The sequence below is a fragment of the Syngnathus acus genome, chromosome 13 (assembly GCF_901709675.1).
Source record: "Syngnathus acus chromosome 13, fSynAcu1.2, whole genome shotgun sequence".
NCBI classification, from domain to species: Eukaryota; Metazoa; Chordata; class Actinopteri; order Syngnathiformes; family Syngnathidae; genus Syngnathus; species Syngnathus acus.
This window is the reverse complement of record NC_051098.1, coordinates 6,694,592-6,715,273: the sequence shown is the minus strand read 5'-3', so window position 1 is coordinate 6,715,273 and position 20,682 is coordinate 6,694,592. Positions and strand designations below refer to the sequence as shown.

The 20,682-nt window shown below is 39.2% G+C and overlaps 2 protein-coding genes across 6 annotated transcripts in view; one reads left to right on the top strand and one right to left on the bottom strand.

The window, feature by feature from the left end:
* The window catches only part of kcnab1a (potassium voltage-gated channel, shaker-related subfamily, beta member 1 a), a 43,883-nt gene extending 42,096 nt beyond the window's left edge, over positions 1-1,787 (top strand). For all 5 annotated transcript variants that reach the window (XM_037268707.1, XM_037268706.1, XM_037268705.1 and 2 more), the window contains 3 exons: positions 11-131; positions 940-1,028; positions 1,187-1,787. In XM_037268707.1, coding sequence (XP_037124602.1) covers positions 11-131; positions 940-1,028; positions 1,187-1,276 — 300 coding nt within the window. In that variant the 3' untranslated portion in view covers positions 1,277-1,787. The remainder of the gene's footprint in view (positions 1-10; positions 132-939; positions 1,029-1,186) is intronic.
* Positions 1,788-5,328: 3,541 nt separating this feature from the next.
* ssr3 (signal sequence receptor, gamma) lies at positions 5,329-7,055 on the bottom strand. Its single transcript, XM_037268733.1, has 5 exons — positions 6,816-7,055; positions 6,446-6,572; positions 5,882-5,980; positions 5,670-5,801; positions 5,329-5,578 (listed from the first exon to the last, which is right to left on the bottom strand). Exons 1-5 carry the CDS (start codon positions 6,946-6,948, stop codon positions 5,512-5,514), a joined length of 558 nt encoding a protein of 185 aa, XP_037124628.1. The 5' UTR covers positions 6,949-7,055; the 3' UTR covers positions 5,329-5,511.
* Between the last annotated feature and the right edge of the window lie 13,627 nt (positions 7,056-20,682).

Below are 20,682 nucleotides of genomic sequence, written 5' to 3'. Positions count from 1 at the left end.
GCTATTCTAGGCGTATCAATGGCTTAAAGAAAAAATTGTGAGCGAAGATGGGCGAAAGCAGCAAGCTAAGCTGAAAGAGCTCAACCATATTGCAGAGAAGCTGGGCTGCACGTTACCTCAACTAGCTGTGGGTGAGCCAGACCAGCCTGTCCGCCGCGTTCATGTTTGCCAGAATTATACTATTGCAACTAAAAGCTCAGAGTAAACTAAGAACACCAACCCTATAGATAGAGTCAAAGACATACAGTTGTACCTAAAATTATAAATGACCCTATTAACACATTTTTGGAGAGATGAGCTGTCGTTCGATCAACGTATTATTTGTATGTATTTATTTTGCTTGTGAAAAAAAAATTGACGTTTGCGCAGTAAATGGTAGCAGAAAACTCAAATTTAACACACTTCACATCAAGCAGCAGTTTATATTTGTTTAAGATATCATAATTTCTGGACTACAAGCCGCACCTGAATATAAGCCGCACCAGCTAAAATCCTGTTTTCTTCATATATAAGACGCACTGGACTTTAAACCGCAGCTGTTTTAAATGAAATGTCCACATTTCTATTATCTGTACTAACAAAAGAAATCCTCTTACAATATCATAAAAGTCATGACAAATCCATAGATAAGATGCACTGGATTATAAAACGTAAGGTTCAAAGTTTGGGCAAAGAATAGCAGTTTATAGTCTGGAATTACGACACACAATTGATGTTTACTGTCAAATTTAAAATAAAACAAAGAGAATCGAAAATTGTATATTTAAACAAAACACATGCCCTCACAAGATGCAGCTTTGCATAATGGGAAAGTTCTTTTAAAACTCAAACACGGCAAATTAACCAGTTCTAGACAATAAAAAGTAAAGGTGTGCCACCAAGTGGGACGTATTCATGATTGCTGCAGCAGCTCATGCTTCCACCCTGTCCTGTCTGCAGCATGGTGTTTAAGGAATGAAGGTGTGAGTTCAGTCCTGTTGGGAACATCCAACCCTGAGCAGCTCACAGAGAACCTTGGGGCCATACAGGTGAAACCTTTTCCTTTCAGCTTTTGCACATTTTAAAACTGTCCCTGTCATCCATCCAACCATTTTACTCATTAGGGTTCCGTCCACGGTACTCTACTTTATCGTATATATATATATTTCTCACTGCCTCCCGGTGTCAATTATGCATCCCCATCCAGGTACTTCCCAAGATGACGTCTCACGTGGTGTCTGAAATCGACCACATTCTGGGCAACAGGCCGTACAGTAAGAAGGACTACCGCTCCTAGACATTGCTTGTAGGACCACCCAGAGGTCAAGGTTGCTCCAGACTTGTCATGCTGCTACTCCAGACCTGCTGTGGCCTGCCTGAGATTGGAACAGACCCCGCATTGCATGTCTTGGTCCGTGTGAGCCGTCTTGCACGGTTCCACGAGGCTCACCTCAGGTGCAACCTGACAAGCCTCTCATTGACGCTTTTAGTTTAGCTTAGTCAAAGTGGCCTGTTTACCATCAGTCCGGAACATGTGGCGGAACACGTGGCGCAGCCTGTTCAGGACAGTATTCCTAGAGCAGGCGTGGGCAAACCTTTGTGCTCTATGGCCACATTTGATTTTTTTTTCCAGGCCTAACATGCACCGAGTGACGTTGCTGATTGCAACACAACTGGACAATTGCAAACCAATTGGTGGCACCCTGGCGATTGACCCTGTCACCCCCACTGTTCTAATTGCCACATTGTAAAGAAAGAAGTAGATTGCTGTGACGGCTGTAGCTTGATTATAATAACACAAAGAGAGGAAATAGGCAAGAAATAAAGGCACCAGTGTGGATATTTATATACAATATACACATACGAACTGTTTTGATATGGTGGCAGTCATACGTACTTTCTTGATTGCATCTCTGAGCTGCAATGCCGTTCATCTCAAATTTTTTAATCACAACAAAGATGCTTGACCAATGAAAATTTGTTTTAGAATATCCCACACGACAGTTCAGTTGCATTTGTTCGCTTTCCTAAGTGTGCAACGAGTGGTCATAAGGGCCACGTCATTAGTAGATGAAGAAAGAAAAAAGTTACAATGTGAATGTGAAATTATGTAACGAAAAATAGTTATATTTTAATAATAAACAATTCATTTTCAGTTTTCGAATTAGTAGTCCTGCAGTGGTTTGAATGGCAATTCTTAGTCAGTGCCACAATACTCAGTCAGTGCCAGTCCCAAACTGGCATAAACATGTCTGGGTTGTGCCAGGAAGGTCATGTTTTGTAAAAACCTTGCCAAACAAATAATACGAGTAACTTACTGTGGTGTCTGCTCATGGGAAAACCCCAAAATTGCATCTTAATTAAGTCAATAATAATTTAGGGACTAACTCTTGATTTTCCCACAAGAATAATTTATGTCGGTAGTCCTCAGTACAATTATTTACATGCTTTGTTATGTTATTGACGGTTACGTGAATTGAATGAGATGCCATTGATTTGATGAATTAGAATTTATTTTAATTCATTAATTTTTTAGGGCAAACAGCTAAATTAATGCAGCAAATATTACACGCTTACTCTTGCTCATGTAAATGATTGGTGGGTTGGATTAAAGAAAAGCATACATGGTTGTACAGTATGTGTCCCACATATCATACTTAGCCCATCCATGCTCTCAAGTGACGTCTCTATGTAAGTATGGCGAATGGCATATCAGGAGCATTTCAAGAAAAAGTGCCTTGCATGAAAGTTAAGCCTCCATACAGAACAGAAGATCCTGCATTTGTCATCCTTTGCCTTTCACACAGAAAAGAGCAAAGCACGATATTGGCATGATTGAGCTCGTATTCAAAGACAGCTTCCAAAACAGAAACAGTGAATATAAAGTCTTCATACAACTAACTATATATATATAGATATATATATATATATATCTATATATATACTAACTATATATATATATAGTTATATATATATATACTAACTATATATATATATATATATAGTTAGTATATATATATATATAACTAATATATATATATATATATATACAGGAGTGTCTCAGAAAATTAGAATATTGCGATAAAGTTCTTTATTTTCTGTAATGCAATTAAAAAAGCAAAAATGTCATACATTCTGGATTCATTACAAATCAACTGAACTATTGCAAGCCTTTTATTATTTTAATATTGCTGGTTATGGCATACAGCTTAAGAAAACTCAAATATCCTATCTCAAAATATTAGAATATCATGAAAAAGTATACTAGTAGGGTATTCAACTAATCACTTGAACGTCTAATTAACTTGAAACACCTGCAAGGGTTTCCTGAGCCTTGAAAAACACTCAGCTTGGTTCAGTAAACTAAATCACAAGTATGGGGAAGACTGCTGGTCTGACTGCTGTCCAGAGGACCATCATTGACACCCTCCATCAGGAGGGTAAGACACAAAAAGAAATTTCTCAAAGAGCAAGCTGTTCACAGAGTGCAGTTTCAAATGGCATTTAACAGCGGTGTGTAGACTTGTTTTCTTTTTATATCTACTCTATATGAGTCAAACGTTTCACCCTCTTGCGGCATTCTCTCTCATTTATGGCTCTGATGCGACTTTCAATGTGGAATATTGATGGGACACCTTTGTGCACTTGTCCCATCTTCTACAGAGGGAGGACATACATGAAAGTGTAACTTTCTGATTCCTTTATAAGCAGAGTGAAAGGGGCTTTCATTTGAGCATTGTGCCCCCTTGTATGGTCCCAAATGATTCAAACCTGCTTGTCTTAATTAATTCCCACTGGTTACATCAGGGGTCACCAACCATTTTGAAGTATTTCATGTGTACTGATTAATGTGAAGGCCTACCAGCTCTATACATAGTTCTGGAATTTGCACAAACTATATTGAATCATATACTTATTAAAGATTAGTATTAATAATCAATGATAATCTGGAGACAAGAAATATGATTTTTTTTTGTTATTTACAATCTTGCAAATAGCTTGATTGTGTGCAGTCAGTAGGCCTATATAAAAAGGCTATGTAGTCTTAATATGAACATAGATGCATGTTTTAGTCTGCTGCTTCGGTTCCACAAAGCACAATTAAAACAAGTGGATTACTGCTGAGTCCCCCCATAACCTATGACAAAGCATTTCACGATTCCGTTAGCCAAATGTAAAAATGTCGCTCCCATGTGGTCAATGGAGGAACTGAATGACAGGAGCGGTAAAGCCTATCCTTCTAGGTGCATTTATTTTCATAGCTATTTTCCCCATCTTAGTTTCATGTGAAATTTATACCTGATGGAGCAAACATGGCTATTTGCGTAATAATCCTAACTGACTTTATGTTAAAATGGCTGACACCACAAGCATTTTCACAGGTACTGTAGTGGCATTTGGAGCTGTAGAATTTATAGAATTCTAGGGTATGCTGTGAAACAAACATCCAGAAGCCTTGTGCATTTGAAAACTGTACACTACTGTATATGGTTATTGGTTAATACAGTGTTTGATGTAAATAGTTAATTTTTACATTGCAATGTTGAGTCACTCATTCTCAAAGTGTATGCTGAAGGACATTCAGGTTGTAACAATGAAACTGCTCACTGGGCTATTTCATTTGTAAGAAGAAATGATTCATTGACAAGTTACTCAAGTTGTCACGTCTGCTCTCGTGGTTGTTCTTGTGGAGAATATAGCGCCACGTAAATCTGACAATTTATTGGTCTATATATGACAGTGGCTCTTAAACTGTGGTCAGTGTTTGCACATTACTGTATTTGATCATTTTGTTCCAAATGTAGTTTTTGCCAATCTAGGCAGAAAAAAATAGATCACTTAAAAAGGTGGGTTATTGTGATGTGCTGTGGTCATGTCACTTGTAAAAGGCAACGTGGCCTGTCCTACGTAAATAGATTGTGTGGAAAGAAGACTTTGTGTAAACCATTCAACTGTGTGCCTTGAGAGCCCCCAAGGAGGATGAGTTTAATTCTGCTAGTGTGAGGGGGGACAAAAGTTAACGTTATGATAGTCGAAGAGACTTGAGTAGCCTGAGGAAACGTTATTTCATTTAAAACTCAAATACACATTTCCATTCTTGTTTATACTGAAAAGATATCACTAATTGTGAATGGGAACGTGGTTTTAATTGAGACCACGTCAAACATAAGCATCTTATTCCACCTGCATACCATTTATCTGTAAATGAGATCCAGAATAAAGGCTTTGCCAAAGGAAACAAAGTCTCTCATTTTTTGTAGTCATACAGTATCTGAAAATGTATCATCAAAACTAGCAGGCTGAGCAAAAAAGAATGAAGAAAATGATCCATCAACACACACACAGTGATCAAATATGATGGGTTATTTTTTTTAATTGTTACAAAAAAAGATACACCTGGAGCAACAGCCTCCAGAGTTTTGATCATGAATTTCATGAAGTTGAAATGTGATACTGTTCCTCATTCCCAACTTTAGTAAAAAGTACTCAACCCAAACATCCCACCCTTCCTCCCTCCATCATCATCATCATCTACTTGGATCCGGTGGAGAGCAGAGCGATAAGTCCGGAGGAAGCGCCGATTGACAAGATGTAGTTGCTGGGGGGGGAAATAGTGCGTTAAGGCAAAAACTCCCCTTCTTGTTTGTTTGACATAAAATACTTTTGTGCAGGATGATAAGAAAGGATACACGGCAGGGTTGAAGTTCTTGAGCAGGAAGAAGGATGCCACGATGACAAGCACCAGGAAGAGGGTGTTGTTGTAGAAGATGGAGAAGGTGGTGGCCTCGTAGTCGGCTACCTCATTCTTCTTCCAAAGAATCCTGAGCAAATAGAAATAAAAAAAATTAGATAGATATTGTGAGAAAGTAACAATGTGGTCTTTTTCAGCAGCACATTTTACCTCTCATCTTTCTCCTTGCGGGACATCTTGCGATTGTCAGCCTCGGAAAGCTTCCTGGTGACCTCCCTGGAAACGGCATCCTCGCGTTTCTGAGCAACTCTGAAAGGAACGGCAAGGAAAATTGGACAAGAAGTGGGGAGAAGGATTGTTCCGAAACAACAGCTGTAGCTGGTGATTTGTGCAATCAAAGCAATCCAATCGCAACAAAATTTATGCCTGACTTGAAATAGATGTCTCCTGCCCCTTGCCTCAAAACAACAGGACACTTAATGACCTTTGCAACAAACATGACCACCACGTGTCATGGTAGGTGACGGTAACGCAACACAGCTCACATAGAACGTAGACATGGTATCTATCTGTAGAGCTGATGTTGGGGTTAGGGGAAAAAATGTGTTCCTACACTCTGGACACAGGAGCAATTGATACCAATGGGTGGTTTTTGCATTAAATTCACATAATGAAGAAACAATACTTTGTTACGACAGTACACCAATTGAATATTTGTCAGTTAGGTGTCCACACATTAGGGACAACTGAAATACGGTGTTCTGTCCATCTTACTTGTGCTTGAGAACAAACTTGACGTTCTTGTAGGCAAAAGCCACAAGGTAGGTGCTGGCCAGAGTCATCACAGTGTACAAGAATGCAGACTGGACAAGATCCATGTGCCAAATCCTCCAGAACAACCCTTGGAACACACAGGAACCAAATCAAACACATTTCAGTGATTTGCTTTTTGTTATCTATGGAAAAGCTTACCTGTAGTAACACAGTTATGCTAACGTTATCTGATCATTGCGTTATAACTCACTTGTGGAAAATGACAAATTGTACAAAGTTTTAGTATCGTGTGCGACGTCTTTTGATTATTTGACGCTCGACAGTGTCGTGGAGTAGCATTTAGCAATTAGCTGCTGGAAAGTATACTCACAAATGGGGATTGCAGAAACAATGAAAGCATTTGCGTAGAAGAGCGCGGTGGACTTTGTCGACAGGTTTCTACTGAAGTCCTGGAGAAGAAGATCTTCCTCTGACTGCTGTTTATTGTTGACTTTAGGCGCCATAACTGTGAGGAGTGATTGAGCTTCCTAGCTGACTGCTCGGCTGCAGGCACAAGAGGACTGACACGTCGCTAGGAGAGCTCAAGAGGGACGCGTCAGCATTAATCCGGAAGTGTACCACTCGCTTTCTTCTTTGGATTCTTCGCTCAGGAACGGGATATAGCGTACAATTACAGTGTCGCCCTCTACAGGTAAAACGGTTTATTTCATATAAATACCTGAAGTCGAAGAAGAAAAAAAAAATGGCTTGTGAAGTACCTGAAAACGATACTTTCGTAAAAATCCAAGCTTTTTAACAGAAAATAACATTGGAAGTAGTCACCCGGTAGAAAATTATTTGAGTAAATCTTAAAATTATCTGACATTTCCTGTATAGCTACATCAAAAATATGAGTGGTTAGAAGAATTTTGATTGATTGTTTTTATTTAATGTAATTCTATTTTTATTATGGATTCATATTTAGTTTACATGAGTGGCTTACAGTCAGTGACGGCCCTAAAACGAAATAAAAACTAACTATAATGAAAAATCCAAAATGCAGGACACGCACGCACACATGATTTCATGACTTGAAAGATGCTTAACCTCCTTCTATAAAGTGGTATCAACTTTCTCTTTCGGGAGTGCCAACAAAGAAATCAAACATTAAAAAATGACACAGCATTTCTCTTCTTGGCAGAAATGTGACTTCATCATGACTCATGCGTATTTTTCTGCTAAACCAACTTGTGTTACTGCAACATCAGCATTGTTGGACTCCCTCACCAATATTACTTGGACAGAATAGATGCTTTTAGAGCAGAAAATAAACCTGATGCTTGCATGACACATGATTTCAGCAGCCATCCAGTCATTCATCAATGCATTCACTCTCTTCTTCCTTCCCAACATCCTGTCAAGTGTACTTCTCTTTTTATGAATTAATGGAGAAGTGTGCCTCTCTACTTCTTGCTATTCACATTCCACAAACTAGAATTTCTTCGCAACAAGAAACAACATGCAGGTTAAAGTCAAACAACAATATTACAATGCATAACACTTTGTTGTCTATTGCAGAGATGGGACCAAGTCACACATATGCAAGTCTCAAGAAAGTCTCAAGTCTTAACCTTAAAGTCTCAAGTAAGTCCCAAGTCATTTTTTTCTTGGGCCAGTCAAGTCAAGTCACAGATTATGTCAAATCAAGTCCTTAAATAGGTCAAGTCAAGTCACCTTATTATTGCAATTCTACCCGCAGAATCTGATCTTAGTAACGTGAAAAGACAAGATATAAGTAACTTTAAGGAACCATCATTGTCCAATGTGTCTAACCTGTTTAAAAAATATGACGATAATTTGGATTTGCAACACACTTTCATCTCCGGCAAGCCTTCTTCATAATTTTTATTTTGATAAATAAGTGAATGTCATATCTTTAAAGCATTTCATTCATTTCACTAAATAACTTTATGCAGGTGGATGCATGTCTTCATGCAATCAGTTCACATCAGGCTTTTTCTAATAACTACATAATAATAAATAAAAGGGACAAAATATACTATGTTTATAACCATTAGATTTGTTTCAAGTATTTATTGTCCTCTAAAAGTGTAAAAAGTATCTTAGTATTCTTTCCTTGTTTCACTTCCTGGTCTATCCACAGAATTAACATCGTCAACAAGAATCAGCCGTAGATAATGCACTGCTTCTGATTGTTGCCTTGACCGTAAAATGAAGTCTATTGTGTTCAATCCCCTTCAAAGATGAGTCATTCCAGGAATATATTGAATAGGTTTCTAAAAGAAGACGTGAAAATATACTAACCCCTGGCCTTTTGTTCTTCATGTCATCATTCATGAGTTAGATCTCGTGATGTTTGGTTGTGTGTTTTTTGCTTGGTATTACTGGTAAATGACAAGGTTAGTGTGAAGTTTGATAATTGTGTGTTGCCAGAAATATTGTATATAAGATGTGTATGAAAGATTTACAGACCTATTCACCAATTGTATATGTATATAAAAATCAATCAAAAGACATAGCTGATTTTTTTTTTCATTTCTGATGACACAATCAGGTGACAAGCTTCCACAATACACAACATCCATATTGGAGGTGCTTTTTATGCTCCCAAGAAAAGACTTGGCCTTGTGATCTTCAATTTGAAAGTTTTCTTTCAAGTGTTTCAAGAAACATTGGTCATCCCTTGTCCAGACCATTGCTTCAGCAGGGAATAATGGAATTGGAAACGATACTGTAACCTTTGCCATGCTAAAATATCTGTACAGACAATGTTATACAGCAAGTAACATTTTAACATTCTTAACTTTACACGTGTAAAACTTTGTACAAGTACTTCTGGTCGATAAAGTACGGCGGTATCTGAGTCGAGTGTGCCGTCAAGTCCCATGCGATGATGTATTCTTACACTGCTAATAAAGCGAGTTCATTGCGTACCGTTTGTAAGATCGAAATGTCATATGTCGAGCCCATCGTAAACCAAAGACCTCCTGTTCTCACCATTAATGTGACATGAGGTAGGACAGAAAGAGATTAGTGGTTGTGGCCTGGGAGGTGTGTACAGTACGCGCTGTTCTTTTTTTTTTTTTTAATTCTGAGTACTGAGTAGCCAGGAAAGAGACACATGGTTTCACTTTCGTTGATATGCTTCCACAGCCTCGTGACAAACAAGGTCGATTTCCCATTCATGGTAATAATGGCACTTTTGTTTTTGCCATTACTGGTGCTAAGCAATGATGGTTAAAAAAAGCTGTGCAAGGCAGCTTCCATGCTATGCGGAGGGAACGCTCATTTGCTTTTCAGCCATGCTGCTCCTCTGAACTTATCCTGCGAGTTCTTCTGGTCTGTGGGTTCATAGGATGTTTAGTCAAAGATAGCTTTGTTTTGGAAGTGCTGCCTAATGTTATTAAAGCCACAGTCTCATAACATATGAGACGCAGCAGGGTTGAGCTGGTTCCTGGAAGAATAGAAAAGTACTGGTCTATTCATTTATTTTGAAATTACTTTTTGATTTGACTTTTCAAATTTTAGAACAAGCCATGCCACATGTCTTCAAAAGCTGCAAATCTCATCCGGTAAATAAATGGTGTGATTGGCTCATTATAGTCATGTGATGACACAACAAGCACTACAGTTGTACTTACTGACAATAGCTGAGTAGTGAGAACACAGTGTGTGACAGCGGTGCATGTGATGGGGGGGTTGGGGTACCGTCTGTGTGACAATGCATGCTCCTCCATTTCAAGACATCTAAAGGAATTAGGGCCTCTTAAAAAAATGCTAGACCAGGTTGGGCTGGAATTGACTGACCAATCAGCAGCAAATTTCTCAATTGTCACCTTGCCCCTGAGTGGGGGCAATTGATTTCAAATTCCTTATCCAAGAGCCAGCAAGCAGGCCTTTGATAATCAGCATTTTCAGTCTTCTGATTGACTGAAGTTATTACGGCTAACTTTGAGGAGTAAAACTGCTTGTCATGTTATTAGAAAAATACTGGTTTTGTTTTGCTCCAGGGAATATAGTCACATGTATCACAGTTGCATTAACGGGGTTCTATAATTTTGACGCGATAGCAGTTTTATTAAGAGGTGCTCACTAAGGCCCAGATACCAACCACTGTCATATTATATTTCTTTCTCTTGCTACCTCCTCATCAAGAGGAGCAAAAAAGGAGAGCAAAAACAAAAGCCTTTGGCTTGAGATTATGTTTCATGTATATCAATTGAAGAAGTGGTGGTGACACTTTAGGTTTGTACCCGGGAAAGACTGGTCCAGTAAACACATCATTCCATTGCCGGGAAAAGAGGTGATTGACTGCTGTGACACATCGGGTAAATGTGTTTCACACACAGTATGTACTGCAAACATAAACAGACGATCATGCGCAACACCTTTATCGGGTCAGCTGTGTGCAGATACACCAGCGGTCATCCATGATGAACAAAACAAAAACCCGTGCAAACACGTGTGACTGTTCACCTTTTGCTCCATCGCTCTGAGTTAATATCTAACACTGGTTGTCATGCAAGCGCAGACACACATAGAACAATGTCGAGGACAATGCTTGAGTGTGTACACTGCGGCCTTGCTAAGAGACCGAGGGAGGAAGCTATAATCGAACGGTCTGTTCTGCATAGCAACAAGAGGTTTTGCAGTCAACACTGGGCTGTATCCTGGAATAGAACAACTGTTATTCAATACAATTTATTAAGGACTGTAACAAATGTGACGTTTCCTGTCACAAGTTCAACAGATGTTACTTCCATAATGTGCTCACAGAAAATGACATATTTTAAGCAGTGATAGTCTTATGATTTTGTGTGTCATTTTCAAACAATGTGTCAACTGTGATAATCAAGAGGTAAAATCTAGAAGCAGTTCAACGACATAGAACATGAAATAAAATGAGATGGGTTTAACCAAAATCAAGGACAGTGAGTTATTAGACAGCACAAAAGAAGTTACTGTATCTTTCTAAAGCGTGCCGTAAATGTGAGAGGAGGACTCTGAAATAGAGACGGGAGTGGGAGTAATCTCAGCAATAGGAAGGAAGTGGGCGATAATGTGGAAAATGTTTCGCCGCCTGTTACCGACTTTGTTCAAAGAACCCCATGATTCACTCGAGGGTTACCGACCTCAATGGATAATGTACAGTATGTGCGGTGGAGCCATTTTCATCCATTGTCATGCATGATATTATACAAGACCACAGTATAGCTCATGTGACGTGCATATTTTCCGTTTACCTCATCTTTTTGAGGTCTCCCTCCGAACCAGGCTCAATAAATGGAATTACTGGCTAGAATATACTGTATATTGGACTCATTTAGTTGTTTTTAATGATGTTTTTATCATTCGCTAGATTAGATTGGATACATGAAATTCTTATGAGAGCAAATATCAAATGTTTATATCATAAAACAGATGAATGGATAGAAAGATGGGTAAGATGCGATGTTGCAACGTTGACCCTCATCTCCCAACCCCAGCTGTCTTTCAAGGAATTACTGGGAGGCTTCCAGGAACATTCAACATTGTATCAGGAAGCTGTCACAGCCTGATACAGGGTTTGAAGAAAAATAAGGCAATATGACTCTCCTTTGAATGCTCTGCTTATCTAAACATCAATTTAGATGACAACTTTTATTTTCTCTGTTTGTCTATGTTGGGTCTCAACATCAAAAAGTAAAAACGACGTGTAATGGAGTCATGAAATGCTAGAAAACATCCTAATATTGTTTCACCCTTACAGAACAATAACAGTATTTTCCACTAAGCCGCTCAGATTGTGAAGCTGCTGCATAGGAACCTTTGGGTGATCTCCAACAGGTGAATTGCAGCAATTGGAAAAGCACATAATCACGCATCAAGTTAGTCAACTGAGCTGTAAACAAAGACCGGTATGTTCTTCTCGGCTCTCCTGTACAGACTTGCAATTGCTGCTACTTGCATTTATCTTAGTGGATTCTGGCTGTGACTCCATAAACTGACACCCACTCATTTTGTCAATAACCTTTCCGTTAAAGATCTGAAAATGATCAAATTTGGCCCAACTGTCAGTATGTGTGGACCCTGTTTTAAGAATGAAGCAATAATGAGGCTAGAGACATGAAGAGTGACAAGGTGCCCTTTCACGAGCCATCAAACTGTTTATACTTTCTTTGCATAAAATAAAAAAAAGCAAATGTCCTTTACCAAATACCAAATTTCTGTCGCTTCCGCAGGAAGTTGTTATTCTCCGGCATTAATGTGCGAATAAGGACAGACACAATGAAACACGCCATGCTGGTAATGCGCTCTCGTGCATGTCATAAAGGCTGTCTGCCTTACTGGTGTCAGAGCCGTCTATTCTTCATGCCAGCAGCTTCATGACCTACTGCCTAGCGTGCTTCTGTCTGCGTGCATGTGTGTGCGTATGTCTGAAGGCTCCAGGACTGCCAGCTGTACGAGCAACATGCCCAGGGAGAGCATCGCCTCGCGGGGTAGACAGAGAGAGGCCGCAACCCACCTCTTTCCACGCTAACACTTCCATGTTAACACAAGCCCTGCGTGCATGTGTGCTTGTGTGTGTGAGATAAGAGACAGCATTCAATGCAGCAGTGCTGGTGTGGTTGGCAGAGGTGACTTGGAGGGCTTTCACATTTCATTAGGACAACTGTTCACACATGTAAACGCACACAAGCAGTTGCACATTTGGCCCACCTTCTCGTCCACTCCTCGTTTAGCAGCCCATTCATTCACACGTTTATTAACCCTAATCCTAACCCTGTGTGCTCACTTGCAAACATGCACAGAACTCCTCCCATGAGAGTGTAACCTCTGTCTCAATCACTTACACACAAATCTTCACACTCTGTCATGCAAACATGTCAACTTCTCTTTTGGGACTTGGACATGAACTCTCGATTCTCACATGCATCACATGCATCACATGCAACACATCATCTAGTTTAGTCCAAGTGGTACACATGACACCAGCAGATTAAGTCAGTTTAAGGTGTTTGGTAAACTTGTGCGTAAAAAGCCTAATGATATTTTTCACTGTGCCTTCTCATTCCATTGGACAATAAAAACAATAGATATCAAAGTCTGCTTTTCAACTGCATAACACTGGAATGACTCCATTTAGTTGGCTTTATTTAGGGCCATCTGTTTGAAAACAGTCTTCTGTTTACTTCTCAGAATGGAACTGCTGGCTGCAGTAAGGAGAGAAATTGTACTCAAGAGGAGACTGAGGTCAGCAAGAAAACAGGCCACTGCGGCAAAATGGTGGCTGGAGTACAAAACTGCAACATCCAAAGCCAAGTAATATATCGGGGTAAGTTTGTTTGGTGCATCCCCAGATGTTTCAGTGTTACGAGGATGATCCGTATGCAAAACTAGCAGTGGTTAACATTGCCTAGTCGGTATCACTTCGGCGCACATTGAACTCGGGTGAGACATGGAATTCATTTTTGTCACGTCAACCTCACGGAAAAAAGAACTGATCAGAAAACACCCTCTTCTTCCTTTTCGGCATTGTTACCATTTTCCCTTTCTTGCAAATGTTTTAAATGACATTTGTATTTGGAATCATATTGTCAGTACCAAGGTTATAGTTAATGAACACTAATAAAACAAAGCTAAAACTAAATTTGGGGAAAAAAACGTTATATAATAAAAATGAAACTGCTTAAAAAATGAAAAAGTAACTGAAACTACAATTTACATTGATTATATGAACCAAAACAATCACTTTTTATGTATTTATTTTATATTACCATATGGTCATACTCACGAAAAAACGTCAACCAGTTGACAATTGGTGAATTGTACTTTTCTGTTCCTCAAAATGTATCAACCTTTTATTCCCACAAATAATACAGAAATTAAAAAAAACTAAGTATTTTCAATCATAATAAGAATTATATTTGTGCTCAAAACTAATTACATATAATTACCCCCCAAAAAACATCATCTTTATTGAGCATCTGATGTTCAGCTCACTTGGCTAGGCAGAACATCCACGTTGAAGTACTTTACATAGCACAGAGACATGCAGACTACTTTTAAGGAAGAACTCAAAAAGAATTGCGTTATCACACATGTTCTGCAACTGCAGCATCAGAGGACTACAGAGGCTTCTCCATATGGTGTGCTGCACACATCAGAGCTCAACACATCACAGGCATGTTGGTAGGTTCACCAGAAATTAGAGCCAACAGCACAGCTGCAAACAAACACACATACGAAAAACATCCTTTAATCTGGTACAGGGATGCGCCGCCACGTGTTGTGAAGGCCCACTTCAAATTAAAAATCTAAGCAAGGCTAGTGGGTTGAATCGGAACCAAAAGCTACCATATCAAATTGAATCGTAATCCCACCGAATCAAACCAAATCAAGTGGTTTCGCTTGTACCACTCTTGAAACGTACTCCATGTATGGAGATACATATGCCCCGAGTTATTTCACACCACTGATGAATAGTTACTGAATTGATTGTATCAATAGCAGGGAAATCCAGCAAGTAACCGCACGTTACAGCACACAGGAAAAATGCATGCAGACTTGAAAATGAGATCCCACATGATTTTGAAATGTGACATTTTTAGGACCCAGACAAGTGGATGTTTATCTTTAAACAGTCTCCTATAAGTATTTCAATTCCCAGTTCAGTGAAACTAACAACCATCACAATGAAATTTCCAAAGTCACTATGACAAGCACTGAATAAATATTTGTCCGGAACATTCACCCGGCTGATTCCAGGGTAGTCAACCAATGGCCAAACCATCTCTCCAATTATTTTTTTAATCACACAACAGTCTCTGAAAGACAGCTGAAAAACATTAGGTCTGAAATTATCACATTCAGAACATTCTCACAAAAAGTCTGTTCTGTGCCCCTGCGGTTGTTGTGTATTCACAGCCAGAGTAAATATTGAAATAACCTAAACAGGGAATCAGCTGTTCTTGTTTTTCTCTGATGGAATGGAAAAGGGCAGTACATGAAAGATATTAATAGTGCACACTGTTGTGTATAATGATGCTTGCAACTTTGACAGGCACCGAGAGAGAGGTAATCATTTGCATTGGTGTGAAATACATGATCTTATACTGTGGATTCATTCAATTGTGCTACTAGTTTTGATAAATACCGCATCGCCACAATATTTTTAAATGAATGCCCATGTGACGATAGAAAGGAAAAGAAAGCACAATTATCTTTGAAAAGTTGTTAAAAAAATACTACTCTTGTATAGAATCTCATTAGGTTGTCATTGGTGAGTATGTGGTGTCTATACCTGAATGCTCCATTTAATTTAATTGTAAAAGAATAATATAATAAAGTAAGCGCTGAAAATGTGATTTCTAGATTTCATTTGCAATCCAGCCATTTTCTGGGTCGTTTATCCTTTTTGGGGTTATGGCTGAGCTGGAGCCTATCTTAGCTAAATTTGAACTCGTCAGCCAATCGTAGGGCACGTAGAAACAGATTCAAGATCCCACTCACATCCTCATACATGTTTTGGGAAAGCAGCAGGAAGCCTGAGTACTTGGAGAAAACCCACGCCAGCTCGGGAAAAATATGTCAACTTCACACAGATCCTGAGCCTGGAATTGAACCAGCAAACTCAGAATTGCAGACCACTAACTCACTGTGTTGAATACAGCAAATTTTTAATTCTACATTATAGTCTACACACATTCAAATACATCCTGCATGATACGGCACAAGGCAAGTGTGTACTAATATAAATGTGTGTGCGTGCTTGCAGGCATGCATGCGTGTGTGTGTGTGTGTGTGTGTGTGTTTGGCATGGACTCCTACTACTTTGTTTGTGCTGTGTCCAGCACTTCCTGCTTCTTTGTTTATAGCCCTCTGCTGCTCTTTTCACACAGAATTGATAAGAAAGACACGTTTTAAATGCTTTTGGCAGGCAAGTGAACACACACACACGCACACACACACACACGCACACACACACACAAAATTCTCTCAAATCCACTGTGATGACCTTTCAGATGCCAAATGCTCCACTGCCAAAATGTCAACATCTTTTGCTGCCGCTTTGCTTCGGATGCAAACTGAGCTGGCAGCAGGTTAGCCCTCATGTCGCTACACATTGTCTACATACACACAACACATTCTGTGCAGAGCATCTTCAAGCGTGAACGTGAAGAGACTAGGCGGATTGTTTTGATCACTGTTACAAAACATGACACTTTGTGGCAGGGGGGAACGTGTCAAGTAAGAAACTTTTCAATTTGGGTGAAAATCCCAATAAAGGTTTAAGCATATACACGTCTTCCATTCCAAGGGTGGATTTACGCTGCAAGTCCAAGAGCCCAATTCTGATTTACCTCACTGATTTTGTGACTATTTCATTGATTCTCAAAGTTTTTACACCAAGTACGACCTCAAAAAATACTTGCCTTCCCAAGTACTATTTCAATGACCAACTGTACTTAAAGATAGGAAAATGAAACCCCCAAAAAATTACTTAATGATTCAATTCAAATTATTGAATGAAGTTATATCAAAATTGTCCCCTAATAAAAGTTTGAAAAGAAACCGTTTTAAAAGATTAAATAACTTAAAATAACTTAAAAATTGAATACAACTGAACTGTGTGTATCATACTGGATAAATAAAAAATAAAAATAGAGAGGACCGCTAATGGCACCACATTTGTAGAATCACATGTGGGTAACCGCACATCAACATCAGACAGTGACAACATGTAATGTAAAGCAATACACGAATAATACACTTAATAAACACAGATTTCTTGCCCTGTTTAATCACTAAGGGCAAACTCCACATGACTCCTCTGGCTGCTCTCTGCATTTACTTTGCTTGTTTAAAGATGGACACGCCTCTGGTGGATTGATGTACTCATTGTCTAAGCTGTCTCTGTAACAGCGGGTGTGTTTATTTGTGTTGTTTGGCAAGGTGCAGGTGTGTGTATATGCCATAGATAGGTGTATTTCACTAACACCAAGCTTGATGAGCTACAGCCAATTTGTGACTTAATGCTGTATTTGCAATGGCAGGTGTCCAGATTCCATCCATCTAAGCATTTACTAGACAGAAATTGTGTGCACCATGAACTGGTTGAAGAGATCCAATCCAATTTTTTTCCAATTCACATAGCTTATGATACATATCTAAAGACAGAACAGAACCTTTTGAACCATACAGTACAGTGTAAATCCAGCCCATTACACATCTCGACAGTACATTTGCTTTAGAGTTGAGTCAAGCAGTGACCAACCAGATCCAGAGTGAAACAGAATGGGTTCTTTACTCTTATTGTTGAAGGCTATCATTTGTAACAAATTGAACTGATGATCTTAAAGAACTGTGCAAATTGATTGCATGGTCTGCGTTCACATGAACAAAAACAGAGCAGCCTGTTCTTATCTGCTTATTGTATGAGCACCCAGTGAAATCTGAGGTTTATCGAAGCGAAGGAATGAAACCACGTGAGGGTTTGTTTTGGGACTGAGCTCTGCCTGGAGGGTCACCATAACTTTGCGGGAAGCTGAGCCTGTGTCATCGCAATCTGGATAGTTTTGTATCTCAGCGCCCGTGTCTGGCTGACCCAATAAATAATCTCTACACCTCCACACGTACAGTGTGAGTCACACCTCTGAAACACGTTTGCACTGCTAAAAGGGGAAAAAAGCATAATTTTGCTTTGCTAAAAATGTATTGCCTCCCAAGAGTACAATTGATTTTTAAAGGACTAATTAGTTGTGCATGTGTGCGTGTGTGTGGTGTAATGGAAGAGGGTGGGGCTGCTAAAATAAGTTTACATTTGTTCTCTTTGGTCACGTGTACAAGCACATCTGCGTGCTGTGTGCTGGTACACACGCACACAGCTAGGAGGTGAGGAAACATTTTATGGCCAAAGTAGGCACAAAGTGTAAACATATGTCTTTTAAGGGATAAGTATTCCACTCCCTTTTCATCCCTTCATCTCACTAAAAAGAACCCCCTCTAACATCCACATCCTCAACTCCAGCAGATCACGTACTCTTCTGATAGAGCCAACAGAGAGTGGTCATTAATCACAGGACACAAGGAGATGCACTACCAATGAGAATTTGCAACCATTTAGGCTAAACTTAACTACGCCAAAGGTGAGGTGGGTTCTTTGGCTCATGTAACATAATCAAAGTGGTTGGCAATTAGCAGCATTGTTGATTATTTAAGATTCTATAGAGATCTGGCACATCTAGCTTTGAATTTCACACCTTAAAAGGGATATAATGTTCTTCACTCTTTTTTGTTTGCGCACTAAATTCAGAATTAGGACTAATTTAGAATAAGAAGTAACCAAAAAATGTTTTTGGTATCCCCGCTGAGATTCAAAACCTAAACCTCATAAATGTGAGGCAGATACATTTCTAGGCCTGCTGCCATGAACATTATCTGCGGCAAAATTTTAATATAGTAGATCCAAATGTCCCTGTGGTCACTGGGATTTTTTGTTTTGTTTTTAGTGGTTAGTGGTCATTTCATTTTTTTACAGCTGAATACAGCACCACTGTCCTCAACTATAACAGAGCGTTTTCTCCTTTCATTGAGCCAACATGAGGAGAGACTTCAGTAATCACATGCAGGACACAAAGGAGGTACACAAATGATCGACAGACATTATGATGTGTTCAAGTTGAAAATATCAATCAGCAAACATACCAGATGCAATCCATTTAAGAAATATGCTTTCACTTCTTTTCCGTCTGTGCCCACATTGTGAAAATCTTTGTGACGCGTCTGGGAGAAATAACTGCACAACTGCATTCAACTAAGAGTCGTGCAAATCTGTTGTGTTATTCTGCAATATAAAGTAATTTTAGGTGCTTTTGTGGTGAGACATAAATGCTGCTTGTTCTGATCTAGTTATAGTCTCATTTTATGAGGAAAGTCACAGTCATGGACTCCATTAGCGCCTTTTCAGCTTTAATAAGGAGACGAAAGCTGTGCACTGTGGAATGCGCCCATTTTTGTGGAGGAAATGAAGGAAAACAAAAGACATGCCCATGAGCTCCTTCTCTGTGAGCCGTTTCACTTTGGAGCACAAGACACATGTCAGCGATAAAACATGAATAAAATTCTATTTTGCTTCGAACCATCAAATGGAGCATGTGACCACTTGTCTGTGTGCTTGTACTTGAAACCAAATGTACAAAATCATTTGTTGGGCATCAAGCAAAATGTTATTTTTAATGAGTGGTGGCGTGTCGCTTTTTCAGTTCATTGCTTCTGCTTCTGAAGGGTCAACTCAATACACCTCTGAGATGACGCTTAATATAATACATGATAAGAGACATGCACTAACCAGGGGTACTCAATGCCACTCTGAGGTCGAATGCCTCGAGGCTGTACAATTTGGAAGTTGACCAACATTTCAGATAGGCAAACGGTTTGAACTGCTGTCATTTATGAAATAGTGGTCAGTGATCATGTGTCTCTTCAGTTCAGTTCAGTGAGCATCAAAGCGGTTTTACACAAGGGGTTTGCTTTATATTTGACTTTTTGTACTTTTTTTGCCTCACATATTCAAAAAGAAGGCCTATTAAAAGAAGAGATAGCAAGCAGTCACACATTTGATATTAAAGTTAAAGGGGGAAATGCATCTGCGTCCCAAAATCTTTTGTTTTTTAATATTTGTTAAAAGTGCTGGTATGACCTGACAATATATCAGTAAATCCTCATCCCAAAATCTTTTGTTTTTTAATATTTGTTAAAAGTGCTGGTATGACCTGACAATATATCAGTAAAAAAAAAAAGCAACCCTGTTTGGCCCCATCTTCCTTTAATTCTATGAAACCTATGCCTTAGGCAAAACAACCAATCAGACATAATTATTATTATTATTGATATACGTATAATAATTTGAAAGTAACAGCAATTTTTTTATATTATTGTTGCAAAATCAGAACAACTAAGAGGTTGCCCAACACCCCGTTTCCAATGTAATTTGACATCGCTATTGCCTGAGAAGGCTAATGTCACACCACTATTTACCCTGAAACACTAACACATATACACACGCACACACAGACGTAGTGGCGTGCAGATGTAAAGTAGGACTCCCACATCTTAGCTTCAGGCAAGCGTCACAAAGTCATTGAAAAGGAAGACAAGGGCTTTACTTTAGGTGATCTGTCATACACACACTGCGGGCTACATTATTGCCAGACACACTATACTGAGGATGTGCATGTGCGTGCGTGCGTTGGTCA